This window comes from Heterodontus francisci, chromosome 36 (assembly GCF_036365525.1).
Source record: "Heterodontus francisci isolate sHetFra1 chromosome 36, sHetFra1.hap1, whole genome shotgun sequence".
NCBI classification, from domain to species: Eukaryota; Metazoa; Chordata; class Chondrichthyes; order Heterodontiformes; family Heterodontidae; genus Heterodontus; species Heterodontus francisci.
The window spans coordinates 18,483,990-18,511,614 of NC_090406.1; the positions used below are offsets into that span (position 1 = coordinate 18,483,990).

Here is a 27,625-nt window from a genome sequence, read left to right on the forward strand (position 1 = left end):
CATTTGTTCCTGTGGGGCCATATACCAGGACGAGGTTGGAGCTGGCACACTTTTGTTCTACATTTCATATAATTAAAATATATTTGTCCTATTTTCTTTCCATCTACCCTGCAGTGCTATTGTACATAAAGGAAAGGCGATTAGAATAACATTTAATTAAGGATTTGCTTCAATTTATTTTATTTTACATCGTATTTAACTTATAATCCATCAGCCATTTGCGATCCACATTCGTAATTATACTTTTTATGCCCAATATACAAAGGAAACATTGAGGTATCGCAAGCGTACTTTATTTGTACTTTTTAATACAATGCATGTGGAGTTTACTGCACTGATTTAAAAGGCTTACTGGCAAATAATAGAACTGTTATGTAACACTGCCACACAGGCTCAAACACCCCCTCTTTTTTACACTTAACGTTTTCTAATTTTCTACCATTTTTCTTCTCTGCTCTCCTGAAAGTGGTGGATCTGTGATGACATATGGTCCCAGGGCATTGGAAACCCTCTGCTACATGTCCTAAGTAGCCAATTCTTCACATGTGAATCTAGACACGATGTGGGAGGGGGGGTGGGGGTGGGTGGTTTATGTAGACGATGAGGGTCTCGGCCACTGGCTGAAGAGCCAGCAAGAGCCCCGCATTGCCTCCTTTGGAGAAAGCCCATCACATTACGTGCCAATTAGGCACTTAAGTTGACAGCCGCGGGCCTTCCCCAGGATTAAGGGCCCGACAGAAGCTCCAAATGCTGAGAGCTGCTGGCCAATCAAAGGCCAGCTTTTTTATTTCCAAAATATACTTTATTCATAAAAATCTGTAAAAAAAAATACATTACAAAACAGCACCAAGTTGACAATACAAAGAGTGCAAAGGAGATCAGTTTCCTTCAACACAGGAGTGAGTTGCCTCTCAACCCTTCCATTCCATTTTACATGCCATGTACATTTTGCAGCAAACCCATATTTTCTGGATACAGCCAGAGGGGTTTTCCATGGATCCAGCCCTTCAGTTCAGCTTGGTGCGGGGACCTGACACAGTGGTCTTTCCCCATTGAACCTTTGCCGCGGCTGCCCCAAGCTTTAGTGCGTCCCTCAGTACGTAGTCCTGGACCTTGGAATGTGCCAGTCTGCAACATTCGGTGGTGGACAACTCTTTGCGCTGGAAGACCAGCAAGTTTCGGGCAGACTAAAGGCCGTCTTTCACCGAATTGATAGTCCTCCAGCAGCAGTTGATGTTTGTCTCGGTGTGCGTCCCTGGGAACAGCCTGTAGGGCACAGACTCCTGTTTTACAGAACTGCTTGGGATGAACCTCGACAAAAACCACTGCATCTCTTTCCACACCTGCTTTGCAAAGACACATTCCAGGATGATGTGGGCGACCGTCTCTTCCCCACCACAGCCACCGCGGGGGCATTGCGCGGAGGGGGCGAGACTTCGGGTGTGCATGAAGGATCTGACGGGGAGGGCCCTTCTCACCACCAGCCAAGCTACGTCTTGGTGCTTGTTTGAAAGTTCTGGTGATGAGGCATTCCGCCAAATGACTTTGACGGTCTGCTCGGGGAACCATCCGACAGGATCCACCGTTTCCTTTTCCCGTAGGGCCTTGAGGACATTCCGTGCAGACCACTGCCTGATGGACCGGTGGTCAAAGGTGTTTTCCCGCAGAAACTGCTCCACGAAGGATAGGTGGTACGGCACGGCCCAACTGCATGGAGCGTTCCGCAGCAATGTGACCAGGCCCATCCTTCGCAACACCGGGGACAGATAGAACCTCAGCACGTAGTGACCCTTGGAGTTTGCGTACTGGAGGTCTACACACCGCTTGATGCAGCCGCACACGAAGGTGGTCATCAGGATGAGGACCGCGTTGGGTACATTTTTCCCGCCCTTGTCCAGAGATTTGAACACCGTGTCCCTCCGGACCCGGTCCATTTTAGATCCCCAGACGAAGCGGAAAATGGCTCGGGTGACTGCCACAGCGCAGGAGTGGGGTATGGCCCAGACCTGCGCCATGTACAGCAACAACGTGAGCGCCTCGCACCTGATGACCAGGTTCTTACCCACAATGGAGAGAGATCGCTGCCCCCACATGCCCAACTTTTGTCGTACCTTGGCTACTCGCTCCTCCCAAGTTTTGGTGCACGTCCCAGCCCTTCCGAACCATATCCCCAGCACCTTCAGGTAATCTGACCTGACGGTGAAGGGGACAAAGGATCGGTCAGCCCAGTTCCCAAAGAACATGGCCTCGCTCTTGCCGTGGTTAACTTTGGCTCCCGAGGTCAGTTCGAACTGGTCGCAGATGCTCATCAGTCTGCGCACGGACAGCGGATCCGAGCTGAAGACAGCGACGTCATCCATGTACAGGGAGGTTTTGACCTGAGTGCCTCTGCTGCCTGGGATTGTCACCCCTCTTATGCTCGCATCCTTCCTAATAGACTCAGCAAAGGGTTCAATACAGCAAACAAACAAGACCGGGGAGAGAGGACAGCCCTGTCTGACTCCAGATTTGATCGGGAAACTTTCCGATTCCCACCCGTTGATTGAGACTGCGCTACTGATGTTTGTGTAGAGCAGTTGGATCCAATTGCAGATTCCCTCCCCAAACCCCATTTTGGAAAGCACGTCCATCATGTAGGTGTGCGATATCCTGTCAAAAGCCTTCTCCTGGTCCAGGCTGATGAGGCAGGTGTCCACCCTCCTGTCCCGTACATAGGCGATCGTATCCCTGAGTAGCGCGAGACTATCAGAGATCTTCCTGCCGGGTACAGTACAGGTCTGATCGGGGTGAATCACCAACTCGAGAGCAGATTTGACTCGACTGGCTATGACTTTGGACAGAATCTTGTAGTCAACATTAAGCAGTGAGATGGGCCGCCAATTTCTGATTTCTGCCCTCTCCCCCTTCCGCTTGTAAATGAGGGTGATGATGCCTTTCCTCATGGATTCTGACATGCTGCCGGCCAGGAGCATACTCTCGTATACTTCCAGCAGGTCCGGGCCGACCCAGTCCCACAGGGCCGAGTACAACTTGACCGGTAAGCCGTCGCTCCCGGGAGTTTTACTCGTCTCGAAGGACTCGACGGCCTTTGTCAGCTCGTCCAGAGTTAGCGGCTTGTCTAACCTCTCCCTCCTGCTGTCATCCAAGACCTCTGTGATAGATGACAGGAAGGACTGGGAGGCTCTGCTGTCTGTGGGCTTCGCGTCATACAGCCCAGCATAAAAGGATTTGCTGATTCTTAGTATGTCGGACTGCGAAGACGTTACCGAGCCATCTTCTTCCTTCAGGCTGCTGATAACAGAGCTCTCTCTGTGTACCTTTTGGAAGAAGTAACGCGAGCACGCCTCATCCTGCTCGATGGAGCGGACTCTGGACCAGAAAATGATCTTGGAGGCCTCCGTGGCAAAGAGCGAGGCCTGCTGGCTCTTCACCTCTTGGAGGTCCTCTTTGACCTCGACCCCCATTGACTGCAACCGGAGTAGATTTTGCATAATTTTCTGGAGTCGGGACATTTCCCTCTGTCTCTCTCTCGCCCTCTGAACACCTTTGTGGATGAAGAACCTCTTGATGTTCTCCTTGATCGCTTCCCACCAGTGAACTGGAGACTCAAAGAGGGGTTTCACAGTCCTCCAACCTTTGTAATCCCTTTTGAGTTCCTCAACGTTCTCTGGCGTCAGCAGTGTAGCATTGAGCTTCTACGTCCCTCTGCCAACCCGCTGGTCGTCCTGTAAGTGACAGTCGGCCAGTAAGAAGCAGTGGTCAGAGAAGAACACCGGCTTGACGTCGGTGGATCCGACCGTGAAAGCACGGGACACAAACAGGAAGTCAATCCTGGAATGGGCAGACCCGTCCGATCTTGACCATGTGTATCTGCGCTGCGCTCCGTCTGCAGGTTTGCTGAAGACGTCGTGCAGTTTGGCATCTTTAACTGTTTCTATTAGGAATCTGGACGTAGCGTCCAGTTTGCTGTCGTCACTGCCGGATCGTCCAGCCGCATCGATGATGCAGTTGAAGTCACCGCCTAGGATGACCGGCCTGGACGTCGCCAGCAGCAGTGGGAGCTGCTGGAAGACAGTCAGCCGCTCGCTGCGTTGTACCAGGGCATACACGTTGATCAACCGGAGCGGAGCGTTGTTGCACATCACGTCTGCTACGAGGAGGTGACCGCCCACCACCTCCTTAACTTCGGAGATGGTGAAGTTACCTCCCCGCAGCAGAATACCCAGGCCGGAGGAACGGCAATCATTAACCCCCGACCAGATCGATGGCCCGTGGGACCACCATCGCGACCACTGCTTGTCGGTGCTGAGGTGTGGTATTCCACACTCCTGCAGAAACAGTAGGTCAGCTTTGACCTTGGCAAGGTAATCCAAGGTTGAACCACATCGCGTAGTAGATTTAATGCTACGCACATTGATGGAAGCAATTCTTACACCCATTTTATAAAAGTTATTTGTTGCTTCCCATACCATTTGTCCTTGCTAGTCCCAGTCCTTCGGGATGTTCCTGCATCCCCATCGTGTGCACAAGCAGTTTCACGTTGGTTGGGCTCAGAAACCCCTCCTGCTTTTTCATGCAGTGTTTGTTCCGCTCGGGTGACATCGGGGGGGGTCTTGTAGGCAGAGGGGATTGGTTTGTCCTCAGTTGCTTCCATCTGTTCCTCCTCGGAAACATCACTGCTCCCGGCTTCCCGGAGCTCAGGTGCGCCAGACGTGTCTTTGCTCCCGGTGTCCCAGAGCTGAGATGCGTTGGCCACGTCGTTACGTGTGGCGCATTGGGGTTGGGGCACGCCGGGCCCATCACAGCTTCCAGTGCCCGGGGGCTGGGTTGCTTTATCATCCATCTCGGAGTTCTGCCGCCTCTTTTGAAGGGGCTGTCGTTCCAGCATTCCCCCGTCCAGTGAAGAGGAGTTGTTGCAGTCTGATTCAGAAGATAGCCTCCTCTTGCTATTGGTTTGGGTGGTGGCCTGTTGCGCTTTGGGGTGTTTTTTCTTTGCGGTTTTCCTCTGGACCACTTGCCACTGACCTGTTTGTCCATCTGCTGCCTCCTCCTCCATTGATTCTGTCTGTGGAGGAGGGGTGTCCAGGCACTGGGTAGGTGCTGGGTCGCTGGTTTCAGCTGCCTCCCCTTCCTCCTCAGGTTGAAGTTCCTCACTGCGGAGAAGGTTGCTTGTCTCCTTTCGAACAGCGGACGCCTTCGTCGAACCTTCTCCCGACCTTTCCTTGGACCTTGCCGCCTGAGCATAACTGAGGCAGCGTTTGGGGCAGGTTTTGTAAAGATAGCCTGCCGCACCGCACAAGTTGCAACACTTAGCCTGCTTACAGTCCTTGGTCTGATGGCCCTCCTCCTTGCAGTTCTTGCAAACAACCGTGCTGCAGTTGGCTGCCATGTGACCAGATTTGCCACAGGTGCGGCAAACTCTGGGCTGTCCAGCGTAGACCAAGAAGCCTCGACTTCCCCCGATAGCGAAGCTGGAGGGAGGGTGGATGATGGCTCCACTGGGATCTACCTTCAAGGTGACCTTGACCTGCCACTTGCTGGTCCAAATCCCAAAGGGGTCCTTGGCATCAGTGCTGCTGCCAGCCACCTCGACGTACCTGGCGAGAAAGGTGAGTACATCCACCACCGGAACATGGGGGTTGTAGAGGTGAATCGTCACCACCCGGTCCCGTTGTGACGGAAGTGTGAAGAGCGGCTCCGCTGTGAGAATCGACAGTGGCGCCCGGTCCCCTTTCTCCTTGAACGCCTTCAGGAACTTGATGCATCCCGCCACGTTCCGGAACGTCACGTCGAAGTATCCACTGCTGGGGAAATCCTGCAGGCAGAAGACGTCCGTCGTTTGAAATCTGCAGCAATCGAAGAGAATTTTCTTGATGAAGAAGGTGCAAAGTTTGCGTACCGGGGATCTACGCACAGAGGCCAGCAGTTCTTCTACTGAGTAGCACCACCACTGCCACCGTAATGCACCCATTCAAGGCCTAAGAACGTCAAGGGACCCACGCCACAGTTAAGTCATGGTGGGAGGGGTTTTGCGGAGTGGGAGGGGGTTGTAGGGGGGGGTTCAGCAGCAAGGGCAGGTGGATGGCTCTCAATGCCACCCCCCCCTCCTGATACCGGGGCCCATGATCGGACACAAAGTGCCTTTGACCGAGGGATCCGCACCCCACCCCCACCCCCCGGGGATCCGGCAAACAATCTGCGTGGGTGTGTTGGCATGCTCCTCCTGTGGCAACAGGCCCACCTGCCACTGGGCCATTACTGGCAGAGGTGGGATGAGGCCTTCAATTGGGCATTAATTGCCCTTTTAAGGATCTCAATCGGAGTCTTCCCACCACGGACTTTATTGGGGTGGAGGTGGGAAGCTGGCGGGGTACTCCCCCACCACCATCTTGCTTGATTAAATGCTCTCCCTTCAAACACATTGTGGTGGAGAATATTGTGGCGGCACAGTGGCGTAGTGGTTAGCACCGCAGCCTCACAGCTCCAGTGACCCGGGTTCAATTCTGGGTACTGCCTGTGTGGAGTTTGCAAGTTCTCCCTGTGTCTGCGTGGGTTTCCTCCGGGTGCTCCGGTTTCCTCCCACAGCCAAAGACTTGCAGGTTGATAGGTAAATTGGCCATTATAAATTGCCCCTAGTATAGGTAGGTGGTAGAGGAATATAGGAACAGGTGAGGATGTGATAGGAATATGGGATTAGTGTAGGATTAGTATAAATGGGTGGTTAATGGTCAGCACAGACTCGGTGGGCCAAAGGGCCTGTTTCAGTGCTGTATCTCTAAATCTAAAATCAGAAAATCTAAAACATAAAATTCCCCGAGCTTTGGAAGGATATTGGAGGGATCTGTTGTCTGAGTTCTCATCCAAAGATTCTCGCAGTGTCATTGGATATTGATCTGGAGCAGGAACCATAGCAGATTTTACTACCTTTTACCCTCTAACACAAGGTCAGTCAAACTGGTTATAATGCCCTCATTCCTGCTGTTTGCTGAGATCTGTATAACTTGCTGTATCGTTCAGAACCGCACCAGACAGAAGAAGCATTTAACCATTGAGGCTAGTGAATCACAAACAGTTACTTTCTTCACTTTTGTTCACAATGAAGGCCCCAGGGAGGGTAATATTAAAAGAAACACACCAGTATGATGTTGGATAATGGAAACTAAACCACTATTGACACAGATGACATAATTTACTTGCTTTTGTGGTAATCAGAAGTTATGCAGCCCAAGCTACTCATTGGTTTACTGTCTGTAATCCCTAGCAACCTGACACTTATCCTTTTGTATATTGATAGTTGATTGATTTTTTTTTTTAAAGTGCACTGCCCTTTTCCTCCAAGGCATTCTATTTGAAGTAACCAAATACATTTCTATATAAAAGCTTCCAAAATAAGACAGACCCCTCCCAAAGAAATCCAGAAGCTTTTTGTTGAAGTTTGCTAACCTGCAAGTGTGCACTGCTTTGCATTTAATCCAAAGCAACATGCACATGCAGGTATGGAAAGATGTTAGAGAAGCAAATGAGATGAGCCTTAGGCGATGGAATGATTACCTAACAGGGATAAAGCCCCATGTATTTGCACAATGATTCCCTCTTCCTTCCCTCTAAAGGGGGTGAGACAATCTACCCTGGCAAACATCTCTTGTGATTTACAAGCTGACCTCAATACCTTACTTGAGAATTTCAATTTACATTTCAAGGAAGTATCCATCCTTTCATAGAACATGTGGGTGATGTGTCCTTGGTGTATGCTTTATTTGAGAAAAATTGTTGTCTATACACAAGACATATATGTGAGTTTGTTTTGGAATTACATGGTATTGACACCAGTGATATAGCCTCTGAGGACTTGTTTCCGTCCCACAGCTCACCTACAGTTGGCACATGGCCAACTATAGGGTTTGTACATGTTCAACCATTAACCATTCAGCTAATAGGAATAGACATACAAACCAATTTGGATGCATTTTAGAACCATACTCCAAACAAATAATCAATGATTTGTTTTTAGTTTTAACCTGATGCTAAACATTCTATAAAGTGGTTCAGTTAGGCTATGTTCACATGAGGAAGGGTCGACAGAGATAAGAACAGAGCAAAAGGCAAGAATAGCAAAAGGCCATTTGGTCCACCTAAGCACATTGATCGAGTACACTAACTCTCCCAGCTTAGCTTCTAACGGCAATGTGAAAACCAATAAAATCTGCATCTTTACTCAGCTTTCTGGCAAATCATGTGACAGTACTCTTTCCGATACTTAATTTAAATTTATTTTTCACTGATTTTACTTGCAACCACTGATCCTATTATTCTGCATTTGTTATCCAAACTATTTAATAGTTAATATACTTCAATGACATCCTCCCTTAACAGTCTTCTTTCTGGGTTATAGCTATTGAACTTTTTTAGCCTTTGTTTTTGGTCATTCCTCATATTGTCTCCATCACGAAGTTTGCCTATTTCCACTTCTATAATATTGGCTGTATCGACCCCTGCCTCAGCCCTTCTGCTGCTGAAACCCTCATCTATGCCTTCATTACCTCCAGGTGTGACTATCCCAATACTAACCTGGCCTCCAATATTCCACCCGCCATAAATTTGAGTTCATCCAAAACTCTGCTACCCATAATCTAAATTGTACCAGTTTCCATTCACCTATCACCCTGAGCTCACTGACCTATACTGGCTCCATGCCTCAATTTTAAAATTCTCATCCTCGTGTTCAAAGCCTAAGATTATTATCTAAATGGTGAGAGATTGCAGAGCTCTGAGATAGAGAGGGATCTGGGTGCCCTAGTGCATGAATCGCAAAAGGTTAGTATGCAAGTACAGCACGTAATTAGGAATGCTAATAGAATGTTATCGTTTATTGCAAGGGGAAAGGAATACAAAAGTAGGGAGGTTATGCTTCAGCTATACAGGGCACATCTGGAGTACTGTGTACAGTACCGGTCTCCTTATTTAAGGAACGATGTAAGTGCTTTGGAGGGAGTACAGAGAAGGTTTACTAGACTAATACCTGGAATGGGCGGGCTGTCTTATGAGGAAAGATTGGACAGGCTAGGCTTGTATCTGCTGGAATTTAGAAGAATAAGAGGCAACTTGATTGAAACATACAAGATCCTGAGGGGTCTTGACAGGTTGGATGTGGAATGACAGGTTGGATGTGGAATGGATGTTTTTGATGATGATAGCTGTGTTAATGGAGAAGAGTAGCCCCCAACTTGAACATAAACCCAGAATGAAAATTCACAAAAGGAATTGACAACAAACATTTTGCTTTGGTTTTGCCAACAAGACCTGGTGAAAGCTATTGAACAACTGATTGACAGGAATGAGGGACTCATCTCAACATTCATACATGGTTTTGTAAAGAAAAACATTAGTGTAGGGGTAAAATGCTAGGAATGTATGTACATACTGTTGCATAAGACACTAGTAGTTAGCCATGGCTGTAGGTAAATCATGGTCAAATAGACTATCCACCAACATGTCTTCACTTGCCATGCACAAATACTCAATTTTCAGCAAGAATAACATTCCTGTCTGGTCATCCCCCTTCCTAACCCTACGGCATTGAGGTTTCTCTTTATGCGAAAAAGATGGCAGTCAATTAGCCCATCAAACCAACTATCTGCACGATCAGTTTTGGGTAGTAAGCTCACTCTCTGCAGATCTCCTTTGATCCACGCAGGGACTTTTGTACTATACTTTTTTTTAAAGGGAGATGACAACTGTAACAGAACTATTCGAATACCATGCAATTCTATTAAAAGTGCAATGAGTTCATTCAGACCAGAAGATCTCAGGTTCAGAAGCATGCTACAGTTTGCCTCAGCGCCTTTGAATTAAGAAGAGGAAAATCATCTAGGGTTCCCACTCCTGCTCACTAGCCTCTGCTGGAAAGTGGTCATGTGTGAATATCAGATTAGATTTAGCTCTGATGTCTTCCAAGGTCAAACAATCTGTCTGGGCTAATATGTAAAATGTGGTCACTTGGGCAAGGTCTTATTTAAGAAACAGCGAAAAGTTGTGATAGGAAGCTGGCAGCAATGATATTTTGGAAGGGTGAGCTCAAAGGAGCCTAGGGGTCTTCTTTGTCTGAATCTATCTTGTGATCAAGGGATGAATGTATAGCTGCAGGAGAGGAGGAGAAGCAAACTGGCCAAAAAAAATCAGCTATCTTCTCTGTTAGAACCAAATCACATCTCCCTTCCTTTATCTCATCATGTCTTCTTAGTCAGGAGGCTGGGCAGGTAATTTTCTCCACAGCCACTGGCAGAACCATTCTTGAGCCAGCTGTTAGCACATTAAAGCAACACAGTGATGATTTTATCTCCCTTTTGGGAAGTAACTGATCTGTTCTTCCTGCTTTCCCTGCTGGCATGCTGAGACCTAAAACTCAACACATGGGGAGTAGCAAGCATGACCAATGTTCTAATATCCCATGTTTGCAATTATTGTAGGGTTTTTTTTTTAAAACATAGCAATGAAAGCCAATCCCAACTTCACAGGAAAGGCTGCCAGTCTGCTGAGCAAACTGTTCCTGTGGCGTGTAAGTAATGTCGAGTGAAAACAATGAGACCATGCTTCCTATAAAATAAAAAGGGAAATAGAGCCAGGTCAAAATTACACTTGTGGCTAGATGCAGCTGCTGGTTTGCTGAACACAGCAATAACCTAAAGGCGTGACTTCAGCCTGGTCACAGTCATGCTTCAAATCTGTGCCCACCCTGCTCTATTTACTTCAGTTCTAAGATATGCTCCGGTAATGAAATTATGATTGCATTACAAGTATAACCAAGACTTGGGTTCATGTGCCAAACCTGGGAAGCATATGTGGATCCTTCCTCGACACATGGATGCAGAGGTGAATACTAAAGCAAACATAAACTCAAAACTCAACTAAATTTAAAACATTTGATTTAAGCAAGGCAAATCTGAATGATTGCTGTGTTCGTTCAAGCTTGGCTTAAAAGAGTTAACGTCCCTAAAACATCCAAATACATATAGACAAATATGTTTCTTTACCATTGACCAGAAGCATAACTGGACCATGCTGTAAGAGCAAGGCAGCAGCTGGGCTCTCCATGATGAGTCATACGTCCCCCCCTATGGGAGTCAAGGGGTATGGGTGGCAGACAAGAAAGTAGAGATGAGACCATAACCAGATCAGCCATGATCTTATCAAATGACAGAGCAGGCTCAGAGGGCTGAATGGCCTACTCCTGCTCCTAAGTCCATGTTCCTATGACCCCTTTCTATCATCTACAAAGCTCAAGTCAGCAATGGAATATGAACATACAAATTAGGAGCATGAGTAGGCCACTCAGCCCTTCGAGCCTGCTCTGCCATTCAATAAGTTCATGGCTGAACTGATTACTCCACATTTCCACCTGCCCCCGATAATCTACCACCCCCTTGATCATTAAGAATCTATCTACCTCTGCCTTAAAAATATTCAAAGATTGTGCTTCTACCGCCTTTTGAGGAAGAGAATTCCAAAACAACTTGCCAATCTTACTTCAAAAGCACTTCCCTCCCCGGCAACTTCTATCATTAAAAGCAGCAAAATCATACAAACACCATCACCTCAATGTCTCACACTCCTGACTTGGAAATAAAATACTTTTGCTTCATTGTCACTGGGTCAAACTCTTGGGCTTTCTTACCAGGTATCACCATGGGAGCAGATGACGACAGCAGTTTAAGGAGAAGGCTCACCATCACATTCTCCGGGCAAATTGGGATAACCAACAAATGTGGCCATGCCAGCATCACCCAAATGCAGTGAAAAAAAAATTAAAAACAACTGAATCTTGATTCCTGTTCTAGCTCACTGCTCTTTTATGGACAAGCCCTGAAATGCTGTTATGATGTAGTCCGGTGGCTATGGGATACTAACAGATAAACATTTCACATAATTGTTTGAAATTGTTCTCATGGCTAAATTTTCAAATTTATTTTTAAATAACATTTTTATTATTTTTATTTAAATAAAAAGGCCAACGCACAACTAACCTAATGGGAGAGAGAGAAATTTCAGATGGGTGTGCTAAGCACTCGTACACTGGTCTCCCACATCATTATTTCGGGGCTACAATTTTGCTCTCTCCCTATATCTAATTGTTCCTGGACACTCAGCTTTGTTTATTTTTAAGCCACTGAGCTTCTTTATTCTGAGCAATCTGTTTCCATTTCCCACAAAGAATCTTCTCAGTTGCGTTATATCTAACTCCTTCTTGAAAACATACAATGTTTTGGCCTCAACTGCTTTCTGTGGCAGCGAGTTCCACAGGTTCACCACACTCTGGGTGAAGAAATTTCTCCTCATCTCAGTCCTGAAAGGTTTACCCCATATCCTTAGACTATGACCCCTGGTTCTGGACTCCCCCACCATCGGGAACATCCTTCCTGCATCCACCCTGTCAAGTCCTGTCAGAATTTTATAGGTTTCTGTGAGATCCCCCCTCACTCTTCTGAACTCCAGCGAATAAAATCCTAACCGACTCAATCTGTCTGATAAACCTTCGCTGCACTCCCGCTATAGCAAGAACATCCTTCCTCAGATAAGGAGACCAAAACTGCACACAATATTCCAGGTGTGGCCTCACCAAGGCCCTGTATAATTGCAGCAAGACATCCTTGAATCCTCTCACTATGAAGGCCAACATACCATTTGCCATTTTTACCACCTGTTGGACCTGCATGCTCACCTTCAGCGACTGGTGTACAAGAACACCCAGGTCTCGTTGCATATTCCCCTCTCTCAGTTTATAGCCGTTCAGATAATAATATGCCTTCCTGTTTTTGCTACCAAAGTGGATAACCTCACAATTATCCACATTATACTGCATCTGCCATGCATTTGCCCACTCACTCAATTTGTCCAAATCACCCTGAAGCCTCTCTGCGTCCTCCTCACAACTCACCGTCCCATCCAGTTTTGGGTCATCTGCAAATTTGGAGATATTACAGTTCGTTCCCTCATCTAAATCATTAATATATATTGTGAATTATATATTGTATATATAATTATATATTGGGGTCCTAACACTAATCCCTGCGGTACCCCACTAGTCACTGCCTGCCATTCGGAAAAAGACCCATTTATCGCTACTCTTTCTTTCCTGTCTGCCAACCAATTTTCTTTCCATCGCAATACACTACCCCCAATCCCATGCGTTTTAATTTTACACACTAATCTCTTATGTGGGACTTTGTCGAAAGCCTTCTGAAAGTCCAAATAAACCACATCCACTGGCTCCCCCTCATCAACTCTACTAGTTACATCCTCAAAGAATTCTAGAAGATTTGTCAAGCATGATTTCCCTTTTGTAGATCCATGCTGACTCTATCCGATTCTACCACTGTTCTCCAAGTGCTCTGCTATAAAACTTTTGATAATGAACTCTAGAATTTTCTCCACTACCAGTCAGGCTGACTGGTCTATAATTCCCTGCTTTCTCTCTACCTCCCTTTTTTCAATCCCATCAATTTCTCCAACACCATTTCTCTACTCATACTGATTTCCTTCAGTTCTTCTCTCTCACTAAACCCTATGTTCCCCAGCATTTCTGGTCTGATATTTGTGTCCTCCTTTGTGAAGACAGAACCAAAGTATGCATTCAGTTGGTCAGCCATTTCTTTGTTCCCCATAATATATTCCCCTGTTTCTGACTGTAAGGAACCTACATTTGTCTTCACTACTTACTCAAGGATCCAAGTTGTGAGATGGTTATTTTTTGACAAGGTTGCATTTCTCCTTTGACTTAATATGGATTTTTTATTATATTTCACAATCAGAAAGTAATACAATTATTAATTTTATAACAAGCCAGACCCATCCTTTTGATCAGTGATGCTATCATTAGGGTGAAGCAATACTGTTTCTGCTGCTTGCTGCTGTTTATCTGCAGTTCAGCACTCTGTTGATGTACACCCTCAATAACTTCATTCTTACTCTCACCGGTTGCTTAACTTTAGCCGCAAGAGCGCTGTTCAACATAGGCATTCCACTGGGTCTACTATCGGCTGTCCTGGATTTTCTGGAGGAACAGGAGTCCAGCAAAGAATGAAAAGCTAGGTGTGCTCGTACCTCAAGCATGCGTCACCCACTCATAGTTGCCATGCCTTCGCAGTGGCGTTGTGGTATCATCACTGGACTAATTAACTCAGAAACCCCTGGGGTATTGCTCTGGGGACATAGGTTCAAATCCTACCACAGCAGAAAATAGAACTTGAATTCAATTAGTAAATCTGGAATTAAAACTTAGTCTAATGATGACCATGAAACCATTGTCAATTGTTGTTAAAAACCCATCTGGTTCACTAATTTCCTTTACGGAAGGAATTTTGCTGTCCTACATGTGGGCAGCACAGTGGCGCAGTGGTTAGCACTGCAGCCTCACAGCTCCAGCGACCTGGGTTCAATTCTGGGTACTGCCTGTGTGGAGTTTGCAAGTTCTCCGTGTCTGCGTGGGTTTTCTCTGGGTGCTCCGGTTTCCTCCCACAAGCCAAAAGACTTGCAGGTTGGTAGGTAAATTGGCCATTACAAATTGTCCCTAGTATAGGTAGGTGGTAGGGAAATATAGGGACAGGTGGGGATGTGGTAGGAATATGGGATTAGTGTAGGATTAGTAAAAATGGGTGGTTGATGGTCGGCACAGACTCGGTGGGCCGAAGGGCCTGTTTCAGTGCTGTATCTCTTAAAAAAAAAAAAGTGATTCCAGACCCACAGCAATGTGGTTGACTCTTAAATGGCCTAGCAAGCCACTCAGTTGTATCTAACTGCTACGAAGTCAATAAAGAATGAAACCAGACGGACCACCCGGCATCGACCGAGGCACTAGAAATGACAACGGCAAACCCAGCCCTGTCGACCCTGCAAATCCCTCCTTACTAACATCGGGGGCTTGTGCCAAAGTTAGGAGAGCTGTCCCACAGACTAGTCAAGCAACAGCCTGACAGTCATACTCACGGAATCATACCTTACAGACAATGCGATCACAATCCCTGGGTATGTCCTGTCCCACTGGCAGGATAGACCCAGCAGAGGTGGTAAACAGTCAGGAGGGGGTCATCAACATTGACTCCAGACCCCATGAGTTCTCATGGCATCAGGTCAAACATGGGCAAGGAAATCTCCTGCTGATTAACACCTACTGCCCTCCCTCAGCTGGTGAATCAGTAGTCCTCCATGTTGAACACCACTTAGAGGAAGCACTGAGGGTGCAAGGGCGCAGAATGTACTCTGGGTGGGGAACTTCAATGTCCATCACCAAGAATGGCTCGGCCGCACCTATACTGACCGAGCCCTAAAGGACATAGCTGCTAGACTGGGTCTGCGGCAGGCAGCGAGGGAACCAACAAGAGGAAAAAAGCATACTTGACCTCGTCCTCACAAATCTGTCTGGCACAAATGCATCTGTCCATGACAATACTGGTAGAAGTGACCACCGCACAGTCCTTGTGGAGACGAAGTCCCACCTCCACATTGAGGATACCCTCCATCGTGTCGTGTGGCACTACCACTGTGCTAAATGGGATAGATTTCAAACAGACCTAGCAATGCAAAACTGGGCATCCATGAGGCACTGTGGGCCATCAGCAGCAGAATTGTACTCAACCACAATCTGTAACCTCGTAGTCTGGCATATCCCCCACTCTACCATTACCAGCAAGCCGGCAGACCAACCCTGGTTCAATGACGAGTGCAGGAGGGCATGCCGGGAACAGCACCAGGCAGACCTCAAAATGAGGTGTCAACCTGGTGAAGCTACAAGCCAAGACTACTTGCATGCCAAACTGCATAAGCAGCATGCAATAGACAGAGCTAAGCGATCCCATAACCAACGGATCAGATCCAAGCTCTGCAGTCCTGCCATATCCAGCCGTGAATGATGGTGGACAATTAAACAAATAACTAGAAGAGGTGGCCCCACAAATATCCCCATCCTCAATGATGAGGGAGCCCAGCACATCAGTGTGAAAGATAAGGCTGAAGCATTTGCAACAATCTTCAGCCAGAAGTGCCAATTCACTCCGTGTGATGTCAAGAAACAACTGAAGGCACTGGATACATCAAAGACTATGGGCCCTGACAACATTCCGGTAATAGTACTGAAGACCTGTGCTCCAGAACTTGCTGCACCCCTAGCCAAGCTGTTCCAGTACAGCTACAACACTGGTATCTACCCGGCAATGTGGAAAATTGTCCAGGTATGTCCTGTGCACAAAAAGCAGGACAAGTCCAACCCAGCCAATTACCGCCCCATCAGTCTACTCTCAATTATCAGTAAAGTGATGGAAGGTGTCGTCACCAGCGCTATCAAGCGGCACTTGCTTAGCAATAACCTGCTCAGTGACGCTCAGTTTGGGTTCCGCCAAGGCCACTCAGCTCCTGACCTCATACAGCCCTGGTTCAAACATGGACAAAAGAGCTGAAGTCAAGAGGTGAGGTGAGAGTGACTGCCTTTGACATCAAGGCAACATTTGACTGAGTATGGCATCAAGGAGCCCGAGCAAAACTGAGGTTAATGGGAATCAGGGGGAAAACTCTCCACTGGTTGGAGTCATACCTAGCACAAAGGAAGATGGTTGTGGTTGTTGGAGGTCAATCATCTCATCTCCAGGACATCACTGCAGGAGTTCCTCAGGATTGCATGCTAGGCCCAACCATCTTCAGCTGCTTCATCAATGACCTTCCTTCAATCATAAGGTCAGAAGTGGGGATGTTCGCTGATGATTGCATAATGTTCAGTACCATTCATGACTCCTCAGATACTGAAGCAGTCCATGTAGAAATGCAGCAAGACCTGGACAATATCCAGGCTTGATAAGTGGCAAGTAATATTCGCGCCACACAAGTGTCAGGCAATGACCAATGACCATCTCCAACAAGACAGAATCTAACCATCTCCCCTTGACATTCAATGGCATTACCATCACTGAATCCTCCACTATCAACATCTTGGGGGTTACCATTGACCAGCAACTAAACTGGAGTAGCCATATAAATACCGTGGCTACAAGAGCAGGTCAGAGGCTAGGAATCCCGCGGCGAGTAACTCACCTCCTAACTTCTCAAAGCCTGTCCACCATCTACAAGGCACAAGTCAGGAGTGTGATGGAATACTCTCCACTTGCCTGGATGGGTGCAGCTCCAACAACACTCAAGAAGCTCAACACCATCCAGGACAAAGCAACCCGCTTGATTGGTACCCCATCCACAAATATTCACTCCCTCCACCACCGACGCACAGTGGCAGCAGTGTGTACCATCTACAAGATGCATTGCAACAACGCACCAAGGCTCCTTAGACAGCACCTTCCAAACCCATGACCTGTACCAACTAGAAGGACAAGGGCAGCAAATGGTTGGGAACACCTCCAAGTTCCCCTCCAAGCCACACAGCATCCTGACTTGAAACTATATCGCTGTTCCTTCACTGTCGCTGGGTCAAAATTCTGGAACTCCCTTCCTAACAGCACTGTGGGTATGCCTACCTCACATGGACTGCAGCAGTTCAAGAAGGCAGCTCACCACCACCTTCTCAAGGGTAATTAGGGATAGGCAATAAATGCTGGCCTAGCCAGCGATACCCACATCCCATGAATGAATAAAAAAAAAAATCTACACTTCCACAAGGAAGTTATCATAATATAAAAGCAAAATACTGCGGATGCTGGAAATCTGAAATAAGAACAAGAAATGCTGGAAATACTCAGAAGTATACTCACCTGAAGAAGGGTCACTGACCTGAAATGTTAACTCTGTTTCTCTCTCCACAGATGCTGCCAGACCTGCTGAGTATTTCCAGCATTTCTTGAAGTTATCATCATGTTGTCTAAGGCACACTCGTCTTTATAAAGTCACAGAGATGAAGAAGTCCAGGCCCGGTAAGGGGTCTGGATCACCAAAGAGAAATTGGTCTCTTTGCTCACAGGCCAAATCAGAGCAACGGCAGGGTTGACATGTGGTCAAAGTTTCTGGGCACTTGGGACAAGTGGTACTTGCACCCGCCTGCCCCATACAAACAAAATGCCCTTCACTGACTCTGCTAACTCCCAGCAGGTGTTACTAATGGAAGGCAGCACCAGTGAGTGCGATAGCAGCATAACTGCTGAAATTGTCACTGCACTAGTAATCCAGAGGCCCAGGTTAATGCCCTTGGGACACAGGTTCAAATCCCACCACAGCAGCTGGTGGAATTTTTAAAAATTCAATTAATAAATTCAATTAATTAATTTTAAAAATCTGGAATTGAAAGCTAGTCTCAGTAATGGTGCCATGAAACTATCATTGATTGTTGTAAAAACCCACCTGGTTCACTAATGTCCTTTAGCGAAGGAAATCTGCCTTCCTGACCTGGTATGGATTACATGTGACTCCAGACCCACAGCAATGTGGCTGACTCTTATCTGCCCTCTGAAATGGCCTAGCAAACCATTCAGTTGTCAAGGACAATCACAGATGGGCAACGAATGCTGGCCTTTCCAGAGATACCCACATCCCATGAATGAAATTTTTAAAAATTCCAGCCTGTGGAATTTTGGGTCCATATACCTAGGAACATAAGCCATTAGTGTGTGCAACTGGAGGGATAAGCGGAGGTTTTAGGGAGAGCGGAATGTGATTCTGGCTTTCCCTCTGGGTACATTTACATTCATGCCCATTGAAGTCCGCCCAAAATGAAGTAAAGTGCTTTATTTGTTTTTAATTGTACTACTTAGCACGTTGTGCATTGCAATTGCCTGCCTTGGCCCCTTTTCTTAAACCATTTGCACATTTCTCTCCGGCATTCTATTTTGATTCTTCTGGTTTGTATCCCAAATCAATTCACAGGCTATTTTACACTGACAGTTCTCTTCTCCGCGCCACATGCACACATGCCAAAATGGATCCAAACAGCTCAACATAGGCCCCTTCAAAGGACACAATAGGGTTGACAAGAATGGTAATTTGTTAATAATTCAATCCTTCACCAAACCAGTTGGTTAAGTATTCAAATCATTAATGAAATGGTGACATCTGAGACATAGCTACAACTTCCCTTTGTCATTGTGCATGCACCAACAAGAACCCCAGCACGGGGCTGCAAAGCCACTCCAAACTTTTCAAATCTTTTCCTTCACCAAGGCACATATTTTTTCAAATACTGCAATACCCTTTTCTTCAAGCAGACACAAATCTGTAAATAATTAAATGGGAGAGAAGAGAATCAAATGCCAGGGCTGTCTTAACTCATCAAGCATCTGGGCATTTAGTGATAGCCTTATGTCAATGATTGTAAAGTTTCTCAAAAGTGCTTGATAATAGTGCCGTCTCTTACTTTAGTAGTTTATTTGGCCGAATAATGGCCTGATAACCTAGCAGCTAAAATGCAGTTTTGTTTCCCTTCTTCTGTGCCATCATCTGCTTGAGGCTCCACTTCAAATATATCTTTAATTGGTGGCAAATCTTCCTGGATCCCCTGGAGTAGAACTACTACCACCTCTCAGATTCTGCTAAACTCTATAAGGTTGTTGCAGTGCCTGCAGGCTTGATTAGACCAGCTGGTCTTATCCTGCCCATCAATTTTGTATGTTTGTATGCCTGAGGTGTTTTTTTCTCCTCCGTTTCCCCCTCCCCCACACTACCCTTTCAACCTATGGGCATCATCTAACAACTATTCATGATGTACCTCATCTTCCTTCCAACTCATAAACACAACGGGCAGTGTCCATCCTGTTTGGCTTTACCCGGTATGATATTGGTTACAGTAGTCACAGAGATTGCCACAGACACATCCATTCAGCCTTCTTACTCAAATCAAGAAGAACAGAGGAAACCGAGAATCTTAAAACCTTGGGGAAGTCACATGTGAAAATTTTTGGCAATAGTATCAAGACTCTTGAGGTCTGCAAATTTAAGTCTAACAGAAATCCACAAAGGCGAAACAGCACAGAAACTCAGCAAATGTTACAAGGATTGTTGGAAAAGGGAAATAATCTTTGAAATGATTGTGTTGTCTATACCTAACATTAGTACGTTATTTATTCATTCATTACTTAATCAATGAATAATGAAATGACCTTTGTATTATGCACCTAATTACATTTGTTCCGTAGGATTCCAATTGCACTGTAAATGGTGTTTAGGTCTGTCATTTTTTTAATAATTTGAGGAACCCTTGATAAAAGCAAAAGTGACATGAGGAAAAGTAGTTAAGGTCTGGAATGTGCTGCCTGAGAACGTGGTGGAGGCAGGTTCAATTGAAGCATTCAAAAGGGAATTAGACAGTTTTATGAAAAGGAAGACTCTGCAGGGTTACAGGGAGAAGGCGGGGAATGGAACTGAAGGAATTGCTCTTTCAGACAGCCAGTGCAGACATGATGGGCTGAATGGCCTCCTTCTGCACTGTAGCGATTCTGTGATTTCAACCAGAAATGATACTGCAATACTTTACTATTCTGATTTTTCCTGATGCCATTCCACAGCGTGATTCTATGCCTGGAATTCCAATATCATTGCACCTTTCCTACTTACGGTGTTTACTTTCAGCTGTAAATACCCACAATGTTTATTTTTTATTCTTGGTACTAAGATAGAGGAATAATAAAGGCTTTAGTCGCATCCCTAATGCAGTGGGGAGACTGCTGGGATTGTAGAATTGCCAGGCAAAATCCCTCAATTGCTTAAACTGCTCCTTTTGAGTTTGTCCCATCTTGTAACCTACTCTGAAGATAGGGTTCCTTTACACTGGCACAATATTGAAGCGCAGAGTTTATGGAATTTATATTGTACTAAAAAGTCACTCAAAACACTCACTATTATATCATTTCCCGACATGATGGATCAAAAGAGCAAAGCTTTAGCATTTGGATCCATTCAAATTGATTGAGCAAAATGTTTGAAAGGGATCAAATCTTCAAGAGTTTCCATATCTGGTTACATTCTGTTTCTTGGATTCCATTAATGGCTTTGAGGTAAAATTACCAACACGGAGCTATATAGCCCAGGGAGGTCATTCAGTTCACTCTCCATTCTGTGTAAGCTAGCTGATCTCAACCAAAGCAGCAGTAGGGGGTACTACTTTATCCCTGGTTTACAGAAGGGAAATTAACTTAAGATTCCCATTACACAGTCAATCCTGCTGGAAAAATTAGGGTTAGGTTGGGAAATATACAAGTGTCAATGCTGGGTGAAGCTAGATTATCTCCATGGTCAGATTGACACACATAGTCATGCAATCACTGGCTATGGAATCATACTCTAGTAAGGAGTTCATTGTGTTCAGTAAGGAATGTGAAGGAGAAAGGATGGATTATATTGCTTTTCCCCCTAAATTTTCTCACCTTTCCTCTTCCCATCCATACTGAAGTCACAGATACATGCTGAGATATAGTTCCATAGGCACCAGCAATCCTCTGGAACTTGACCCATAAACCTAGGCAGTTAATATCATCAGGATATTAACTATGGGGGCATCAAATCCAATTCTGCTCTTGACCAGTGTCTATCAGCAAGTACACACACGCACACACACACACTCACTTCCTTTCCAGCAAGGATTACTAGCGAGCAGTCAGGAGCAGGAACCATTACTAACTTCATGCTTTTTGTAACCCATAAAACGCTGAAGCCAGTTGTGGTGCTCTTAACACTTCTACGGCTATGATTTAGCTTACCCAGCACAGACCAGGGATTGAACTCCAGGTCTTCCTGATCTGTGACTCAGTATCACACTGAACCATCAGGATTAGTGTTCTCCATTTTGATTAAATCCATCATCAAATATAATACATGCTGTTTGGCTGGTGAGTTGCATTTTAGATGCCCTATAATTTTTTATGCCCATTTATTGTATCTAGTAACATCCCTGTAGAATAAAAATGGTAGCAAATATAACTGAAGTTAAAAGGCATGAAGAAAATGCACAAAGATTTCACATAGATAAATTCTGCAATACTCTTGACAGTGGTGGGGGAGGGGGGTGAATTAAGCTAATTAAGAGGCCCTAAAATTCCACTGAGGCTCACCTGGGGTCACCTGTGTAGCTTTGGCAGGAGACTGGGAGAACTTTCACAAAATTTCAGGGCTAGTTTCCTTGAAGAAGCCTTTTAAGAGGCTTATGTATAACCTATTAAAATCTAAAGTTGCATTCTGAAAATTCTGCTCTTTTAAAAGCACTTTGCAAAGCTTCACCAGAGGCCAAGTGGTTGAAGGCACCACCCATTGTGGTATAAACCTAAACCTGTGCTGATTACAGCCAAGGAAGATGCTAAGGCACCACAATTGGTTTCTGCCCCTTGGGCTAGAGAGAGAGGAATATAGCCGATGTTATCCCCTACTGAAAGCTATCCAGTAATGTGCCTACCCTTACACAAAATGTGTGGGTAGACAAATATTGGATGACAGCAAGAACTGGCTCGGTTGTGACATGCTCTGCAATCAAATAATGTGCCGTGCTTGATGCTCAGTTAAAACTGATGTTAGGCAAGCACAAATGCATTAGAAGTATTAGCAAGTGGGCTGCAGTCTTCTGCCATGTATCTTCACTTTCAAGAGTCTCTTGCCTCTGTTGCTTCTTTCTTCCATTATTATGCAGACAGGATTAGGCCCATTGGATTTCCAATCCAGCTGAATGAAAATTGAGATATAAAGGAACAGACGATCAAGTTCAAGCTGGCATTTAAAAAAATGCTGTTGGAAGTGTAAACAGGAAATGTTCCGACACATTGAAAGACAACTCCACCCTGATTATAGCTTGGAGTTACAGGTATTTGCATCAGAGCAAATAAAGCTTCTGGCCATGGAACCAGCAAATAGCTCACCCAAGGATTTAGCAAGGCAGGGCAACATTAGTTTAACAAAACAGCCATTTGGTAAGATGTGCCATGGGTGGTTACCCTGACACTCTGATTTAATCAAATCACATGAGCTTGTGTCACATTTAAATACATGATATATTTTTTCACTGTTTATTTTCTGCTTTTCACAAAATTATAGCATTTCCAGCACAAAAAGAAGCCAGTCGGCCCATCATACTTATGCCAGCTCTCCAGAACCATCTACTCCTGTGTGTCAGCCATGGCTCAATGGTAGTACTTTCATCTGAGTCAGAAGTTTATGGGTTTAAGTTGCACTCCAAAGAGTTGAGCACAAAATCTAAGCTGATGCTCGGCACTGCACTGGAGTGAGTGCGAGACTGTTAGAGGTGCCGTTTTTCAGTTGAGACATTAAACCAAGTCCCCTCAAGTGGACTTGAAAGATCCCACAGAACTATTTCCAAGAGTCAGGGTTCTCCCTGGTGTCTTGGCCAATATTTATCCCTCAACCAACATCGAATACAGATTGTCTGGTCAGTTATCTCATTATCTATGGGACTAACTGCACACAAATTGATTATTAATTTTCCTACATTACAACAATGACTACACCAAGGTGCTTCAATGGCTGTAAAGTGCTTTGGGATGTCCTGAGGTCATGAAAGGCTACATAAATGCAAATCTTTCACTCTAATCACATTTCCTTGCTCGTTCCTCATACTACTTATTAATTAGCACCATTTGAACCCTACTGTGATCAGGTGGCAATTAAAATTGACCAGGTTGATTCAGAAGTAAGGCTTTAAACTGCTTGTAGCCCCAATTCTGCAACCAGTGTTCCCATCTACAGGACTCCCATCCATACGCACAGCCTTGCTGAATTTGCTGATACCCACTGCCAAGATTCACACATAAACAAGTTGAATGTGACTCCAACTGCTGGAAGGTAACTGGCAGACTCAGAACTATAAGCTGCCAAAAACTGAACAGCTGCAGCAGAGGAGAAGAGGAGAGAAAACTGGTTAAAAAAGCAGAATCATTTCAAAGCTCGCAAAAACACTTGTGTAGTAAGCAATGGGAATGATAGTAACATACCTCAGGAGGACATTGACATACTTGTGAAATGAGCAGACACATTGTAAATGAAAATTAGCACAGAGAAGTGTAAAGTGATATACTTTGGTAGGAGGAATGAGGGGAGGCAATATAAACTAAACAATACAATATTAAAGGAAAGGGGGTGCAAGAACAGAGAGAATTGGGGGTTCATGTACACAAGTCTTTGAAGGTGGCACCAGAAAGATGAGAAGGCTGTTTTAAAAGCATATGAGATCCTTGGCTTTATTAGTGGAGACGTAAAGTACAAAAGCAAAAAAGTTATGCTAAACCTTTATAAAAAAAAACTGTTTAGGCCCTGGCCAGAGTATTGTGGTCAATTCTGAGCACCACAATTAAGGAAGGATGTCAAGGCCATAGAGAGGGTGCAGAAGAGATTTACCAGAGTGGTACCAAGTACAAGGGACTTCAGTAATGTGGAGAGGTTGGGGTTGCTCTTCTTAAAGCAGGGAAAGTTAAGAGGAGATTTGATGGAGACGTTCAAAATCATGAATGGTTTTGATAAAGTAAATAAGAAACTGTTTTCAATAGCAGAAGGATCGGTAACCAGAGGACGCAAATTTAAGGTGATTAGCAAAAGGGCCAGAGTTGACAAGAAGAAAAATTCTTTTATGCAGCAAGTTGTTGTGATCTGAAATGCACTGCCTGAAATGCTGGTGGAAGCAGATTCAGTTGTAACTTTTAAAAGGGATTTGGATAAATATTTCAAGGGGAAAGATTCACAGGACTAGGGGAAACAGCAGGTTATACCAAAGAGCTACCACAAGCATAATGGGCTGAATGCACTGAGGAAGACTACAACAGATTTGTCCCTCTTTAAAGTTTCTCTGCTCTTCCTCTGAAGACACTAGGGTAAAGTTTATACTTGCCAGAAACCCTCTTGGCTTCTTTTTCCAAATGGCCATCCTTCATGTTGAACTAAGACAGTGAGTATTGGCATATACTATTTCACTGTGGACGGCATCACACCTTATCCCACTCCAGCCTTCACACTATATTCACCAAGGCACACTTCCCAGCAGGATAGTGATCAGGAGCAGGAACACTGGCTGTCTTTTCTTTTGCCACTTCTCTAGCTTGCGGGGGGGGGATCACTGAGGCCAATTGAAATCAGCCAGCCCGGGACAAAGCAGGAATTGCTCTTGGGACCTAACTGCTCTGTTCAGTTTTTTTCAACAAATTAAAGCCACTAGGGTATTTTCAATAATCATTCAGACCAGCTGCTCAAAAGTAGTATTCCCATTTGATATCCAGAAAAGAGAATTTTTACTCCAAATTAAGGTCAGGATAAAATGACTGTTATTCTACAAAATACAAACTTGGAAAACAAACTTAAAGGAAATTTACTGCTGTAGCGGGATCTGTGATTGAGGATTTACAGGAGTTGAATCTATTTTCCAAACATCTGTGAAATTCCCAGCTGCTGGACAGACACATGGAAGTACTTACTGGTTCCTTGGCAATATTTTCACAGGAGCTCCTCTTGGCACCTTTCTACTGTTTCCACATTACCTTTCTGGCACTGTGCCAAGCCACTTGTGTCTGCCAAGCTTCCTTATGTTTACAAGTAAACACAACTTTTCCACATGGTGACTGACGTATTTGACAACGTACAGTTTAAGACAGCTATCATTTCCTTATATAGACATAGCACTTTATATAGCCTCACATCCTCCTCCTATAATAGATTTTCTTTCCAGAAATACACTTTTAGGAGCAAGAAGAGATTTTCCAAAAAGAAATCCCTACTGTTGTCACTGGGATGTTTATCTGAGTGATGTCTTGTTGGGACAATGGTGTGTGTGGCATCACGGCGACTCTGTGCATCAGGCTGCATCACTGGATTCTGTCAGTACTGCTACACTCCACCTCCACAGTATTAAGCAGCCGCACTAAAGCTCCATTTAACCGTGTGGGCGTATGTGTGCATTTGTGTTTGTGTGTGTGTGAAAATACATCAAATGATATCAGAAATTCCTGACATTTAACATCTGAAGTGTTGGTATAATAATGCATTACAGCTACTGTGCAGCGCATGCATCTAACAAGATGTAAGACAGCATCATGGGCCTTCATTGCAGGATCTGGCTGGCAATTGAACTTGGCCACCTGTTTTGCGTTTTGTGCCTGTAAAAATGGTGCGCATCTGTGCCAAGAGTGATACCTCAACAAAGGCCATTTGCTCTCATTACTTTTCATTGGTGATACTGAGATCTGGAGCTGTTTTTCCAGGTGTTCCTTTGTTTATCCGTCTGGTGAGCATGGCAGTTTGTGGCTGCTTTCCCTGAGGCTGCACAGGTGATCCCTGGAGGTCGTCTGATCCCGAGCATGTCTGGCCGTGTCTGATTATTGGCAGTCTAGTGGGAATACCCTTTCTATTGTTCCTAACTGATCCCACACTCATAACAAGTGGTCATGCGCTGTAGCATGTTGCTAAGGTTTGTGGCAGTCCCAGGAAATGTGGCATCACATAATATTGGGGACCTTGCTGGGTTATGGTTCTAGTTCTTCACGCAAGTAGCCACTTTTCCTTTTTGAGATGGGAAGTGAGCACAGGTAGACTATTGGAATGAAAAAGGAATCTTAGCTGAGCCCAACCTCTCTTAACTTGATGTTCACACATGCATACTTTCCAGGAGAATAACCAGGAGCAAAGGTAACCCTGGCTGATTTTCCCCCTCCTTGTCACGGGGAAACTAATGCCAATTGGAGCTGACCCAGCTGCTTCCAGCTGAGATGAGCTAATGCAGCATGATCAGATGAAGAAAACCTTCTGGTCTGTATGGCTGAATACATGCTGGGTGGTGCATTGACACCACCATTGGGTTTAGTGGGTGTATGCAGCTTATCTATTTGGGATCAATACGGCATCCGTCAGAATTCCTGGTTAAGAGAAAGACAAACTTTGGCTTTGGAAGATTTAAATTATGAACTCCCCAAATCTGTACTTCATACATCACCAAGCTCTCCCAGTACCATGACACTGGTAAATTAACCTTGGGACATGAAAAAATCATTTGGTTGCTGTGGTGGAATATCATATGACCAAAATGAATCCACATCATGGTCATTGTAAGACAAGTACACATCATTGAGTGAGCCAATACAAATTTCACAGTTTTACTGTAGCAGTGAGAGTCACTATGACCACCTATGGCAAATGCGTGAAGCGGAATGCAGACTGGTTTCAATCTCACTTTGAAGAGCTGGAACCTGTCATAGCCGCTAAGCGCATTGCACTGTTGAACTACAAGAAAGCCCCAGGCGAGTTAACATCCGTAGCACTTAAAACAGCCAGAAGCGCTGCACAAAGAACAGCCAGGCGCTGTGCAAATGACTACTGGCAACACCAATGCATTCATATTCAGCTGGCCTCAGACACCGGAAACTTCAGAGGAATGTATGATGGCATTAAGAGAGCTTTTGGGCCAACCATCAAGAAGTTCGCTCCCCCTCAAATCTAAATCAGGGGATACAATCACCGACCAATGCAAGTAAATGGACCACTGGGTTGAGCACGACCTAGAACTGTACTCCAGGGAGAATGTTATCACTGAGACCACCCTCAATGCAGCCCAGCCTCTGCCAGTCATGGATGAGCTGGATGTACAGCCAACAAAATCGGAACTCAGTAATGCCATTGATTCTCTAGCCAGCGGAAAAGCCCCTGGGAAGGACGGCATTACCCCTGAAATAAT

At 45.3% G+C, this 27,625-nt stretch overlaps 1 protein-coding gene across 9 annotated transcripts in view; it reads right to left on the minus strand.

Moving 5' to 3' along the window:
* Positions 1-27,625, minus strand: part of LOC137351625 (uncharacterized) — a 120,184-nt gene that overhangs the window by 89,250 nt on the left and 3,309 nt on the right. For 6 of the 9 annotated variants that reach the window (XM_068016248.1, XM_068016247.1, XM_068016246.1 and 3 more), the window contains exon 2: positions 4,470-5,846. The exons of 2 other annotated variants lie outside the window; for them this stretch is intronic. In XM_068016248.1, coding sequence (XP_067872349.1) covers positions 4,470-5,389 — 920 coding nt within the window. In that variant the 5' untranslated portion in view covers positions 5,390-5,846. Of the gene's footprint in view, positions 1-4,300; positions 5,847-27,625 lie in introns of those variants that run through there. One more of the 9 variants, XM_068016244.1, reaches the window with a different exon arrangement.